The following is a 14,396-nucleotide window of genomic DNA, read 5'->3' as shown; positions in this document are numbered from 1 at the left end:
GCTGCCGAGCGCTCAACTCTCGCCGACGGTTCCGGATCTCCGCTGTTGACCGCACAGTCCGGGGCCGTCGGTGCCGCGCGGTCGTCGGGGTCACCGCCGCGTCCGGTCCAGGCGGCTGGTGGTCAGGTCAGGAACACCGGATGGACGGCGGGTGCAGAGTCCCCCCAACGGCCGCCGCTCGCGGGCGGAACCTTTGTGCGGGGACCCGCCGCTCCCCCCGGGGACCCGGACCCGGACCGGGACCGGACCGGAACCCCCAACATGGCCGCCGCGGCTCATCGCTGTGTCTCCGGTTAACGTCGTCGTCGGAGAGATTCGACTTCGGTCGCGTTGAGAGAACAGCGCCGAGAGAACCGCACCGCGTCAGCGCTGAGTGAGTGACTGAGGGGGAGAGAGAGGGAGAGGGAGAGGGAGAGAGAGAAGAAAGAAACAGAGAGGAAGAGATAGAGAGAGAGAGAGAGAGAGGAAGAAATAGAGAGGAAGAGAGAGAGGAAGAGAGAGAGGAAGAGAGAGAGGAAGAAAGAAATAGAGAGAAAGAGAGGAAGAAAGAAATAGAGAGGAAGAGAGAGAGAGAGAAAGAGAGGAAGAAAGAAATAGAGAGAAAGAGAGAGAGAGAGAGGAAGAGAGGAAGAAAGAAATAGAGAGGAAGAGATAGAGAGAGAGAGAGAGAGAGGAAGAAATAGAGAGGAAGAGAGAGAGAGAGAAAGAGAGGAAGAAAGAAATAGAGAGAAAGAGAGAGAGAGGAAGAAAGAAATAGAGAGAAAGAGAGGAAGAAAGAAATAGAGAGAAAGAGAGAGAAAGAAAGAGAGGAAGAAAGAAATAGAGACAAAGAGAGAGAAAGAGAGGAAGAAAGAAATAGAGAGAAAGAGAGAGAGAGAAAGAGAGGAAGAAAGAAATAGAGAGGAAGAGAGAGAGAGAGAAAGAAAGAGAGAGAGGAAGAGAGAGAGAGAAAGAGAGGAAGAAAGAAATAGAGAGGAAGAGAGAGAGAGAGAAAGAGAGGAAGAAAGAAATAGAGAGAAAGAGAGAGAGAGAGAGGAAGAGAGGAAGAAAGAAATAGAGAGGAAGAGATAGAGAGAGAGAGAGAGAGAGGAAGAAATAGAGAGGAAGAGAGAGAGAGAGAAAGAGAGGAAGAAAGAAATAGAGAGAAAGAGAGAGAGAGGAAGAAAGAAATAGAGAGAAAGAGAGGAAGAAAGAAATAGAGAGAAAGAGAGAGAAAGAAAGAGAGGAAGAAAGAAATAGAGACAAAGAGAGAGAAAGAGAGGAAGAAAGAAATAGAGAGAAAGAGAGAGAGAGAAAGAGAGGAAGAAAGAAATAGAGAGGAAGAGAGAGAGAGAGAAAGAAAGAGAGAGAGGAAGAGAGAGAGAGAAAGAGAGGAAGAAAGAAATAGAGAGGAAGAGAGAGAGAGAGAGAGAGAGAAAGGAAGAAAGAAAGTGCAGGTGAGAGTCAGTGGCGAAGCTGCCGCTGGAATTCCTGAGGTTGGAGCTGAGCCCCAGACACACCCCCAGTGACTATAATATCACCATCACCACCACCACCACCACCATCATCATCATCATCATCAGGGGATCCTCGAGCTTCGCCCGCCGGCCGGACCTGGGAGGGCAGACCAGTCACTGGGGGCAGGGAATCCTCCCGCTCTCGCTAACCTCGCGAGCCAAAGCCCTACCGGGGGTGGGCAGGGTGGTCCCAGCTGGACACGAGGCGGGAGAGAGTGGGGCGTCGCTCCCTCCGGGCAGAGGGTGCGCGTCCCATCGCAGGAATGTCACGTCATCTGTGGTTGTTGTTGTTGTCGTCGTCGTTGTCGTCGTCGTCCTCGGGGTCTCACTGCTGCTGTTGGTGCGTTCCGGTCCTGCAGGTCAGGATGTCGATGTCGCATCTGTACGGGAAGGATCAGGATGATGACGATGGCGTGGAGATGGAGCGGTTTGAGATCTCAGACTGGGACTTGGAGAACGAGTTTAACCCGGACCGAATGCGCTACCGGCAGACCAAGGAGGACGCCATCTACGGGATATGGGCTGAGAACGACTCGGACGACGAGAGGCCGAGCTTTGGCGGCAAACGGTACCTGAGCCTGTCACGTTGTGTATCCATTAGCCACTGTTTAACATCTGCGTTTATCAGTCGTGAGATTTTTAGACTATAAAGACCTTGAGGTTTAGTGAATCGTGTGGTTTCTCGTCTTGTGCGTTCATGTTTGCCGGTGCTTTCAATAATAATAATCCTTGCATTTGGTGTAGCGCCTTATCCCGTCTTCGAGACGTCTCAAATTGCTTCACAGAATATACTGTAAGGTGAATTGACTGAATATTTATGGGCGAAACGCGGCAGTGGTGGATTGAGTGACCACATTTCTTCTAAGCTCTTGTGTCATTCTCTTGTTGGGAGGTGTTGTTTTGTCCGTCCTTCTTTCAAAGTCGCCATATGCAGTGGGCAGGGACCCAAGAGATATCGTGTACTAATTAAGTTACTGGTTTTGTTTATTGACTGTACACTTGCAGTGAACCCAGGAACGCACTCACACAGATTAACACCATATATGATCTGCGCTGCTGTCATATCTTGCAACTGTTTCTCAACGCTATAGTGTGATGCCGGTGCACTAACCTGGCGATATCTTTGTCGTCCCTCTGTAGCTCCAAAGATTATACTGTCCCAGTGAGCTTCATCAGTGCCGGCCTTCGTAAACCCGCGGCTGAGGAGAAGGAGGAAGAAGGGGACTCAGAAGACTCTGAGGAAGAGAAAGTCAAACGTGAGGAGTTTCCAAAAGACTTTGCAGCAAGGAGACTGAAAACTGTGAGTATTCCATTACCTCCCATCACAGTAAAGAAGAGCCTTATTGTTTCGTTCCCGGACACGACTGGGGTGGAGGAACGCTCACCATCTGGTGGATGAACCCGAGGTCTGATTGTCAAAGTTTCCACAAGTTGGTGAAATGGGGGGGAGAAAAAGAGAGTCTTTACTGAGTGTCTGTTGAAGCTGAACCATTTAAAAGGGAATCGGATTTGGCCGGCAGAAGAAGTCCAAGTGACTGTTGTACTCTAATTATTATTATTATTATTATCGTTATTCCTGGTTGCACAATCATGGCTCTTTGCTATCTAATCTGTTTCCATGGTGTGACATTCTGCACTGCTCCTGATTGCTGTATTTTCACAGGGCGGCTTTTTCAAATCCAGTTCAAAAGGATTCACAGGAGGACACAGGACCGGCCAAGAAATTGGGACCTGGGAGAAACATACAAGAGGGATTGGGCAGAAACTGCTGCAGAAGATGGGTTATGTCCCTGGGAGAGGCCTGGGAAAAAATGCACAAGGTATGAGTTGGCCGACTATCACAATATGTAATGGTAACGAGACAGCACCAACTTCACCATATTTCAGCATAAATTAGCTAATTTACTCAGAGATTGCAAAACATAACCGGTGTGGGAGAGAAGGGCAAAGTTTGATGTCCCAGGGATAGGTAGCCAATGGAGCTGAGCAAAAATGGGGGTGATGGGCTTGTGGTGGTGCAGTACAGGAGAGGTTGCAGAGTTCTGGATGGTCTGAAGCTTGTGTAGGGAGGGACGAGGGACTCCAGCAAGCAGAGCGTTGGAATAATTGAGCCTGGAGGGATGAAAGCATGAAAGAGGGTCTCCTCAGCTGGTGGGGGTGGGGGAAGATGTAGTATTGGAGGTGGGTAATGTGCAGGTGGAGGAAAGGTGAACTAGTGAGAGCCAGGGCATAACATTTGAAGGATAGTTGTGCACTGAACAAGATTCAGTACTTGCTCTGTGATCACCAATGCAGATGGAGATGAACACTCCTGGGTCTCTGGTACCATTGATTGTTTTATTATACAGGTATCGTGGCCCCGATCGAGGCAAAGATGAGGAAGGGGAAAGGAGCAATCGGTGCTTACGGATCTGAGCGAACTGAGCAGTCGCTCAAGGACTTCCCCGTTGTGGACTCAGACGAAGAAGCCGATGAGGTTTGAGCAAGAAAGTTTAGGGTTGTTTCTGTACCTACGTAGGGTCAGATACAGGACAGCTAATCCCCTTCCCCAAGTCACTTTATGTGTCAGATTCTGAAGGAGTGCGTTGGTGCGGTGGGGAAGCAAAGTGGTGGGAATATATGGGGTCTGTTGAGGTGGGGGGAAGTCTGGTGGGGAGTTGATTTCACAGCCACAACACATTGGCCTTCTTATAAAGGAGAATGCGAATAAGAGGCTGGGTCGGGAGAGAAACAATTGGTATTTTGCAGACATGCAATTGCTGAGCTGCTGGCAACAGTGCAAGGAGCATTGCATAGCCTGTAATTGCAAGGAGCTGCTGGTACACAAAGCCTGACTGAATGTGTGTGATTCAGGACTATCAAAAGGAGATGAGCCAGTGGCGCAAGGATCCCACAGGCGGGAAGAAGAAACCCAAGTACTCGTACAAGACGGTGGAGGAGCTGAAGGCAAAGGGAGCCACTGGCATCGGCAGGAAAATGACAGTCCCACAGATGGAGCTCTCACAGGTCAAGGTACGCAGTGAATTAACAATAGGCTGCTTCACGTTAATATTTCCAAATGTTTATTGAACCTCGTGGCTGAGCTGAGAAACTAAAAGAAGTTGTTTTTTTAAAAAATAAAAGACATATGACCGACCGATCCAGGAGAACATCGAGCACAGTCTAGAAAATAGGGGGTAGCAATCCCGGGAATCCCATGTGTTAATGGTGCTCCCCAAATCCCATGATTCTCTTTAAATTTCGGGAGCTGCCCCTTGGGCGAACCTGCCTTTAAACCTCCTGGACGTTCCCTCCCTTCCCCGCACCCTTCCCCCTCCCCCCTTCAGTGGGACACTCTCTCTCAGATCTTCCAGTCTGTGATGATAGTGCAGAGAATGACCACAGATATCTTGGATAAGGTAAGATTTAGCATGTCGGGATCCCAGGATTTGGAGCATTATAATTCCAATATCCCAGGATTCAGAAAGAGCACCGGGATCACAACCCTGTTGTGTCTCTGACCACAATCTTTCAAACATCCTTGGATATAAATGTTGTGCTGGAGTGTTGCCAATGTAACCTCTGTTCCTAAAGGAATAATCTGGGTAACTATGGGGAATAATCCAGGTAACTACTTCCACTAGTTGGTTAGCTAGTAACTAGAGTGCATATATTTCACATCATTATCAAAAGCACAAAGAGAGAGGGCAAAAGATGTATTTTGTTGGAGGATTATTGGGACGTGGGATGCTCTACCAAAACCTGTGATTTTGGTAAAAGCGGATTCCATAATTGCTTTCAAAAGTGATTTTTAAAACGACTGAGAAGGAAGAATATAAAAGGGTAAGAAGAACAGTAGGAGACTAAACAGTTAGCAATTACTGAGAACTGGCACAGGGACGGTGGGCTGGATTCTTCTCTGTGCTGAACAATTGTATGATTCTATCCTTTTTTCCTGTGATGTTTGCAAATAGCTGAAACATGGGTGAGTAGTCATTTTCAACCTCCCCAAATGCAGTGTATGCTGCACATACTAACCAGTGTAGTTATTATCTGTGAGATTGGCACACTCTCAGCAGCCACTGTTCAATGTCTGGTGTTGTGATAGTGGTCACAAGACCCTTCAAATTATAAGTTTTTCTTTACTGTGCTAGACTCGTTGCAGTGTGTTGCTTGCTGCAGCATTCTGGTCTCTTTACGGTTTCTAGACCTCCAGCATCTCTGTTTCACTGCCCATACAGTGCTCCCCACTTCACAGCCACTGTTTGATTCCTGGCAGGGCGAAATGTTGGGCATGTTTCCTTACGGAACCCGGTTGTTAGTCGATTGGTGGATCGCTTTTCCGGGGATAATAATTCCTTTTTTTTAAAAAAAAAGGTAATTAATTAGTTGCTTCAATCCGCGTCTTGATTGTGGGACGCTGCTGTGCTCAATTGGCTGCTGCGTTTGGCCCACAAAATATACATTCAATTCACTTGACAGTATATTCCGTGAAGGGCTTTGAGACGTCTTGAAGACATGATAAGGCGCTACATCAAATGCAAGTATTATTATTACATGCGTGTTGCATTAAGCCAGGGGTTTGGAGCAGAGATGTGACCTTGGCTACTATCTCCAGGAACATTCAAATAATTAAATGCTTACCTACTAAAATGGCCTGTTTGGTGGTTAGCTATTAAACACATCTGCCAATATAGTCACATTGCTAACTGTGGGTATTAGTTCAGTAAAACTAATTGCTGGAGCTAGTTGGTGATATTGTAATTCCTAGTGAACTCAGAGGCTGATTCTTCCTGTAGGTTATAGACATGACTGGAAAGGAGCAGCGGGTCTATTACAGTTACAAGCAGATGAACCAGAAGCACGATATCCCAGATGACACACAGCCGCTGCCCAAAGACGCCAAGACCGAGGGCTTCACCCTCCCAGAGCTGGAGCACAACCTGCAGCTGCTGATAGACATGACTGAGCAGGAGATCATCCAGAACGACCGGCAGCTACAGTACGAGAGAGACATGGTGGTCAACCTGTCCCACGAGAGTGAGAAACTGTCCGAGGTGCTCACGCACGAGGAGAAGACCATAGAGAAGCTCAGCCACGTGCTGAAGATCGTAGAGGACTGCGAGGCCCGACTGCAGAGCGACTGCAAGGACCCCCTGACCCTAGAAGAGTGTGCGAGGATCTTTGAGATGCTGCAGGACAAGTACTACGAGGAGTACAAAGTGTTCGACTTGGCAGAGCTGTCCATCGCCATCGTGTTCCCATTGCTCCGAGAGTACTTCAAGGACTGGAATCCTTTACAGGTAAAGACTTAAAAACAACCAGCTCGGGTGCGGATTCCTGACCATCCAGCACCTTGGAGAACATCCTCCTGATGCGAAAGGTGCTGTGGAAATGTAATTTGTTGTTGTTGTTGTATGGAAACCTTACTGCCCACGTGTCGCCTCTTAAAGTGGTGGTAGTCGAGCATTAGTTCATTTCAACGAGAAGGAAAAAAGTAACTTGAAATAAGTGAATCGACTAATGGGAAAGGGAGCTAGGACCTGCCCTCAGACCATGTAAATCACTCTCTAGGTTAGGTTACGTGCCATTAGGAAGAGTTGGTTGCTCCCGGATGCTACCCCTCGTGAAGGGCGCTTTCTAAATGCAAGTTGTAGTTGCACGAAGATGATGCATGTCTGAATTGTGATTCAGGGCATTCTTAGTGACCAGAGCCGTAAAAAAAACACACATGGCTCCCCCCACAGGTGACCTAGTGTAGGATGCTCACAATGAGCTAGAAATTAATAGTTGTAGCAGGAAGTCATACTGTTTACTGCCTCCTACGAGGAAGCGGGTGAACATCATGTCAACCTGCAGGAACTGCTCAGGCCGACACACAAATGGTTTGTATCGGAGCCGAGTTCTCATGGTCTGCAAAACGGCGCAGGATGAAGTTACCCAGTTTTGTTTGTTTTTAACTTTTTCAGGATAATGCGTATGGCACGGAGCTCATAAATAAGTGGAGACGTCTCCTGGAACGGGATCAGCTACCACATGGAGGACAGGACCTGCTGTCTTTAGACCCCTACCACAGGTAAGACCAGGAGACTGAGTAATCCAGCCTTTCAAACTGACAGCTGGAACTGCGAGTGCATATCGCAAAGGACGGACGTCGGTTGAGTACAGGTTTGGGTTTGGCTGTGATTTCCTTTACAGTCACAGCCGTCTGATTGGCCACTCAGTGAAGGCTCCAGAGCCCTGCTGGTGCCTGGACAGGTTAGTACCGCTAATAATAACAACAACAATTACATTTGTATAGCGCCTTTCATGTCGGGAGGACATCCCAAGAGATGTCCTCAAAAAGACACAAGAGAAAAATATTTTAACTAATTAAAAGGACTGAAAGAAATAGATGAAATACGTTGGGGAAGAATCCAGAGAGCATATTGTATCTGAGCTCTTTGGAAAGAAGCAGACACCAGGGGATGAATGGCCTTTCCTCATTGCCTACTTGAAGCTGAATTCCTTTTCTCTCTCTCCCGGCAACTCCACAGGTTGATGTGGGAGATGTGGATGCCGTATGTTCGGAATGTCGTGTCTCAGTGGCAGCCCCGGAATTGTGCTCCGATGGTGGATTTCCTGGAGAGTTGGCTGCCCGTGATTCCTCTCTGGATCCTGGATAACATTCTGGATCAGCTGATCTTTCCCAAACTACAGCACGAGGTAGGCAAACTCGCTGTTCTTAACTTGTAGAACGTCACGCCACAGAAACGAGACACTTAGCCCATCAAGTCTCCCCACAAAGGCCTCAGACTTTTATTTTACACAAAAAAAATTCCCCCACAAAATATAGTCAATTAACTTTACAGTTTATTCTGTGAAACCCTTTGACAAGGCACTATATCAAATGCAAGGATTATTATTATTATTATTACACTGCCAGGTTGAGAGCTGGAACCCACTGACGGATACAGTCCCAATCCACGCCTGGATTCATCCCTGGCTGCCGCTCATGCAGATACGCCTGGAGCCTTTGTACTCGCCCATCCGCAACAAGCTCGCCAACGCCCTGCAGAAGTGGCATCCCAGCGACTCCTCCGCTAAACTCATCCTCCTGCCGTGGAAGGAGGTGTTCACCCCAGGCTCATGGGAAGCCTTCATGCTGAAGAACATCGTCCCAAAGTTAGGTAAGAATTCCCAGCCACATGGCGCCTTGACTCGGGCAGCAGCACCTCTCTCTCTGTGCGTTAAACTTTTACCGTCATAAATAATCAAAGTACGACATTAGCTGTGAACAGCCTGGCCCCCACAAAATATACAGTCAATTCACTTCACGGTATTATTCTGTGAAGATCTTTGAGACGTCTCGAAGACGTGATAAGGCGCTGTAACAAATGCAAGGATTATTATTATTATTTTCTGTCCATCTCTACTGGTTAAACAGCAAAAGTGCTGTTGACCCATTTGGCGCTGCTGGACTGAAAATCAGTGAGCCTGAGCAGGGAAGGGAGCAAAGTGATAGACAGTTGCACTGATAGAAACATCAGGGGTGCTGCAGTGTATGTCAAGCTCAATTACTCCTTCACGCCAGTACCTCTGCTGTCAGCACTATCTGAGAGCGACAGTACAAGTCAGAGGCTAAAGTTAATCACAATTACTTACGGCAAGAGTGGAGCACTCGATAGCTGCACTAATTGGGACCGACCGGCTCCATGTGGCTGCAGTAACACTGAGCTGACAGTCAGCAAACCCTGCGTTCAATTCAGAACCCGCGCAATTCGTGATAAATAATTTTCAAGTGGCATTTTTGAGTGAATCATATTCCCATTGAAATCGGTCAGTGTTCATTCGCTCTCCCTTCCTTCCCACGCGTACGTCACAAAGCATCTTCAGAATCCAGAGCCCTAGTTATTAACAAGTTATTCTCGAGGTTGCTGTGTTCACATCAGTGACTTCCCGTTGAATGAGAATTCCCGATTCGATTCGCTGCAGTCTGATTCCCATTTTTCCACGGCTGCCTCTACCAAAACACAGTCACTGCACTTTCACGTACATCCTGCAAGGCGCTTTGGGGTTACCCCCTGATGTGAAAGGCACCCGGAAGGTGAAGTGAAAGGATTTTTTTTCTTCTTCTTGACACTCTCTCTTTCCTCACCCCACCCCAAGGGATGTGTCTGACCGAGTTTGTGATCAACCCTCACCAGCAACATATGGATACCTTCCACTGGGTGCTGGACTGGGAGGACATGATCACTCCGTCAAGCCTCATCGGAATCCTCGAGAAACACTTCTTCGCAAAATGGTTGCAGGTAAGCAGCAGAAGCACTTCTTCTGTGCGTGCTCTGCCTCTCTGAGTGCGGTGCGTGAGTGTGAGGTGCCTGTCTCTGTCAAGTGTGAGAAGGTGAGAGGTGCGTCCCTGTGCTACGGTATAAATCCTTGCATCTTGTAAGTGTGTTAGTCATGATCTCTTCTTTGTTGTGTGTGTGTGTGTTGTGTGTATGTGTGTAAGATGCATGTCCCTGCGGTGCAGGGTAGGTGTATTTAGATACTTTGTGGTGTCTTTGTGTATTAGATGTATTTCTCTGTTAGTTGATTCTGTGATCTTTAATTACATCATTTGAGGAGATTGAGAGGCGTATGATTGAGGCCTTTAAGATTCCAAAGGGGCACGGCAAGGTAAATAGCGGTAAACTGCTTGTAGCGCCTTGGGACGTCCTCCTGACGTGAAAGGCACTTTATAAATGGAATCTTGTTGTTGTTGTTGTTGTTTAGCAGTTGAGGAATTGGTCAGAATGGGATTGAGTGCCCAATTTTTTTTTAGCAGCGGAATGGTGAGAAATTTATGTCCTCTTGAACTCTGGTATTGGTTGGGTTTTAGACTTTGTTACAAATGGCTATTGTGGCTAATCAATAGATTCATTCAAAACAGAACTGGATAACAATTGAGCAGTGGGCAATCTGGGTAAACGGGTGGAAAATGGGATGAATACTAAAAAGTGGCACTGATATCATGGATCAAATGTCTGAAAGTGTCTGTTTCTAGAATTAAGGGCACCTTTAACTTACACACGATTAACACCTGGGATAGTACACCAAATAGGCTCGTTCTCGCTGGGTCTGTGAGGTGTGATTTACTTTATACAGCCAGAAACACGACACTTTCATCCCTGTGGATTGATCTTTGTTACCAGGTGCTGTGCTCATGGCTCAGTAACAGCCCCAACTATGAGGAGATTACTAAGTGGTACCTGGGCTGGAAATCCATGTTCTCTGACCAGGTGTTGGCACATCCGACCATCAAGGAGAAGTTCAATGAGGCCCTGGATATCATGAACAGGGCAGTCACCTCCACAGTGGGTAAGTGTGTCAGAGCTTAATGGTCTCCCGGATAATTTACTGACTGGGTTACTTCTTGGCTTCGTACTACTCCGCCCACTCCTAGTTGATGTGTTTTCAGCCCCGAGTCTCTGGAACTCTTTGCCTCAATCTTTCCACCTTGCCCTTCCTTGTCTGCCTCCATACCGCACCTGAAGATCTTCCTCTTCGACCCTCGTGCCTACGGTCACTTTCCTCTCTCTCACTCTCTCTCACTCTCTCTCTGGCTCGGCGGCAAACTCCACCACCCTGAAACGCGCTGAAGCTCTCCCCCCCCCCCCCCCCCCCATGTGAAGAGTGCCATGTGAATGCTGTCGGGCAGCCAATGGATAATCAGCTTCTGGCCAATTACAGCGTAAGTCGTGGCTTGCTTGCTTTGTGTGATACATTTCATGGTGGGGCTTTTTCTCGACCAGGCGGATACATGCAGCCAGGGGCTCGGGAGAACATCGCTTACCTCACTCACACTGAGCGCCGCCGTGACTTCCAGTACGAGGCGATGCAGGAGCGTCGGGAGGCAGAGAGCATGGCCCACCGTGGCATCGGGGTCACCTCCACCTCCATCCCCATGAACTTCAAGGATCTGATCCAGGCCAAAGCTGAGGAGCACAACATTGTCTTCATGCCCCTCATGGGCAAACGGCACGAGGGCAAACAGCTCTACACCTTTGGTAGAATCATCATCTATATAGACCGGGGGGTCGTGTTTGTCCAGGGGGAGAAAACCTGGGTTCCCACCTCCCTGCAGAGCCTGATCGACATGGCTAAATAATGGGACGTTCTGTGTTCTCATAACAGAGGCTCTGCCACTCCCTCCCTCCCCGTTTCATTCTGTTGACTGCGTTAGGTGGTGAGCTCTGCGCTATGGCATCCGTTCTGCCCCAGGTTCATCTCAATGAAGAACCTTAAGTCATCGTCATCGCTGAGAAGATGGATGACCTTTGTTTTATATCTGTAAAATCGAGCCCAGTGTAAAAAGGGCCGCTCACTGCCCCATCCCGGTCGCTGGACTATGAACTGGAGTAATTGCTGCAATCTATGGTTTTTGAGCAATTGAGCGAGTTTTATCTAAAACTTCAAACTCCCAATTGTGATATTCTGTCAAACGTCAGTGTTACATAACTGAGACAGGACACCACATTCACTCTCCCAAGGAGAAAAATTCCATCTGGGTCTATGTCCTTATATGTTGTGTGTTTCGCCCACAAAATATACAGTGAATTCACTTTCAGTACATTCTGTGAAGCGCTTTGAGACGTCTCGAAGACGTGATAAGGGGCTATATCAAATGCAATGATTATTATTATAGAACTATAGCAAACCGACTTCAAAGTTAAAGCAATTTCTCAAATTCTGGAGTCTTTCTAAAATGCGACATAAATGAAGCACTCCCGGGGTCTGGTTCATCAAACCACTGAACCACAAAGCCCAAACAACAACAAAATAATTACATTTGTAAAGCGCCTTTCACGTCAGGAGGACGTTCCAAGGCGCTGGACAGACGGTTACGGATCCGAGCTGGGGGTCAGGCTGGGGGAGGGCGGAGGGCAAGGGGGGAATAGTCCCAGGTACAAGTTCTGGTCTGTCCTGAATTATTTCATTTCGGGGAAAGTCATGTTATTGATGAAGTACAATTTTTCTGCTCCCTGGGCTCAGGAGAGTCAAATCTAGCTCCTGATCCTCACTGTACTAAAGTGTACATATCGTATTGGGTGAGGATAAGATTGGGTCAGGTTGATTTTCATCTTTATTTTCTGCCCTCCGTGGGCAAACTGTGCTGGTGGTGAGATTAATTCATCTAATATTTCTTGTGAGTACAGCGAGTAGTGATTTGTTCCTGTACAACACATACAGCTCCTGTACGTACAAAGTAAATATCTGTGACAATGGCTTATTAAAGTGACCAAAGTTTTGACATTCTGAAGATGTTCATTCAGTGTTATTCAACTTTGGCCCAACTTGCGACAATCCTTCGGCCGGGTTGGGTGGGGGGGGAGAGGTAAGCGGGGTCTCCTCGGAGCTGAACTGGTTCTTCTAAGGTGACGTGTTTGGCAACCGTATGCCAGAATGGACTCAACCCTCTGTGGTGGTCTAGTTCCTGAACCAGGTGGGTCCTCCATACTCCAGGACGTGGAAGGGCAGACCTGTCACTGTGGGCAAGGATTCTCTGTCAGACCTATTTCTATGCCATATCATTCTATATAACATATAAGGTATCTCCTGTCCTGATAAGCTGTGCACAATTGGCTGCCACTTTTTGCCCATATAATAAAAACATACTCAATTCACTTTACAGTATATTCTGTGAAGCGCTTTGAGACGCCTTGAAGATGTGATGAGGAACTATATCAAATGCAAGAATTATTATTTCCCTCTGTTTTGGATTAAATTTGAATAAAATTGCTGATTGGCTCTATGGCTGCTTGTAGGACATCGCTCTGCAGCATTTGCCATCAAAACACACTCTCCAGTGGCCAGTGACTGCTACGAAGGGCTTTGAGACTTTTGCGGAGACGTGATGAGGTGCCGCGTAAAATGCAATGATTATTAAACGAAATTGCTGCTTTTATATTTTTCCTTCACAAGTGTGGGGAGGAAAAAAAAAATCCCCAGTTATCTGCAAACTCAGTATAATAAGAATAATTCATATTCTATATAAGGTCCATATTCTCCTGTGTGTGCGCACAATTTTCCTAACCAGGTATTGAAGTTAATTTCCCCAATGGCTGCTAATTCTTGCGTTGATTAATCTTAGGCGGTTAAGCACCAGATTTGACATCAGTAGATTGTGGGTCAGAGTCCTGGGGGGGGGGGGGGGGGGTTTGCTCGAGGTTTAATGAAATGAGCAGAATGCAGGGTCTAAAATATCCTGCGGGGGCAGAGAGAGGAAGTGTGGTGGGGTGGGGGTCAAACTAAAACGAGACCGGTCCCCGGGGGCTGATGGGTTCGGTTATTCTCCGTCAGGGGGTTCGGGGTCGGAGGCCTTCGGGTTTGAGGGTTTAGAGGGGTCAGGGTTGGTGTTGGAGGGTTGGGGGTTGCGGCCTGAGGTTTTTTTTGCGGGGGGGGGGGGGGGGGCTGAGGTTTGGGGGAGGGGGGGCTGAGGTTTGAGGGTTGATGTTTGAGAGGGTTGGGGCTAGGGTCTGAGGGGTTGGGGGGGGCTGGGGTTTGAGGGTTGGGGTTTGAGGGTTTGGGGGGGTTGGGGTTTGAGGGTTTGGGGAGGTGGGGCTGGGGTTTGAGGGTTGGGGAGGTGGGGGCTGGGGTTTGAGGGTTGGGGAGGTGGGGGCTGGGTTGAGGGTTTGGGAGGTGGGGCTGGGGTTTGAGGGTTGGGGAGGTGGGGCTGGGGTTTGAGGGTTTGGGGAGGTGGGGGCTGGGGTTTGAGGGTTTGGGGGGTGGGGTTTGAGGGTTTGGGGGGGTGGAGGCTGGGGTTTGAGGGTTTGGGAGGTGGGGTTTGGGGGTTGATGTTTGAGAGGGTTGGGGCTAGGGTCTGAGGGGTTGGGGGGGGGGCTGGGTTTGAGGGTTTGGGGGGTGGGGTTTGAGGGTTTGGGGGGTGGGGTTTGAGGGTTT

General features: G+C 48.2%; 1 protein-coding gene across 2 annotated transcripts; it reads left to right on the top strand.

Moving 5' to 3' along the window:
• The first annotated feature begins 244 nt into the window (after nt 1-244).
• Nucleotides 245-12,756, top strand: tfip11 (tuftelin interacting protein 11). Of its 2 annotated transcripts, XM_007910533.2 has the most exons (13): nt 245-373; nt 1,856-2,064; nt 2,637-2,796; nt 3,160-3,316; nt 3,845-3,972; nt 4,350-4,508; nt 6,275-6,778; nt 7,445-7,551; nt 8,012-8,180; nt 8,401-8,644; nt 9,624-9,766; nt 10,649-10,814; nt 11,249-12,756. In XM_007910533.2, the coding sequence occupies exons 2-13, from the start codon at nt 1,862-1,864 to the stop codon at nt 11,602-11,604; spliced, it is 2,496 nt and encodes an 831-aa protein (XP_007908724.1). In that variant the 5' UTR covers nt 245-373; nt 1,856-1,861; the 3' UTR covers nt 11,605-12,756. The 2 variants fall into 2 exon arrangements, with proteins under 2 accessions (XP_007908724.1, XP_007908723.2); XM_007910532.2 differs by lacking the exon at nt 245-373 and having other exon boundaries at nt 1,673-2,064.
• Nucleotides 12,757-14,396: the final 1,640 nt, after the last annotated feature.

Source organism: Callorhinchus milii, unplaced genomic scaffold (assembly GCF_018977255.1).
Source record: "Callorhinchus milii isolate IMCB2004 unplaced genomic scaffold, IMCB_Cmil_1.0 Scaffold8, whole genome shotgun sequence".
Classification (NCBI taxonomy): Eukaryota; Metazoa; Chordata; class Chondrichthyes; order Chimaeriformes; family Callorhinchidae; genus Callorhinchus; species Callorhinchus milii.
Note: the sequence above shows the minus strand (reverse complement) of the source record. Positions and strands in the feature narration are given on the sequence as shown.

Excerpts from the sequence above, each read along its gene's own strand:
- tfip11 (XM_007910532.2), top strand. The coding sequence starts at position 1,760 with ATGTCACGTCATCTGTGGTTGTTGTTGTTGTCGTCGTCGTTGTCGTCG. Across the intron at positions 3,973-4,349 it reads CAGACGAAGAAGCCGATGAG|GACTATCAAAAGGAGATGAG; the intron begins GTTTGAGCAAGA and ends TGTGTGATTCAG. Across the intron at positions 4,509-6,274 it reads TGGAGCTCTCACAGGTCAAG|GTTATAGACATGACTGGAAA; the intron begins GTACGCAGTGAA and ends TTCTTCCTGTAG.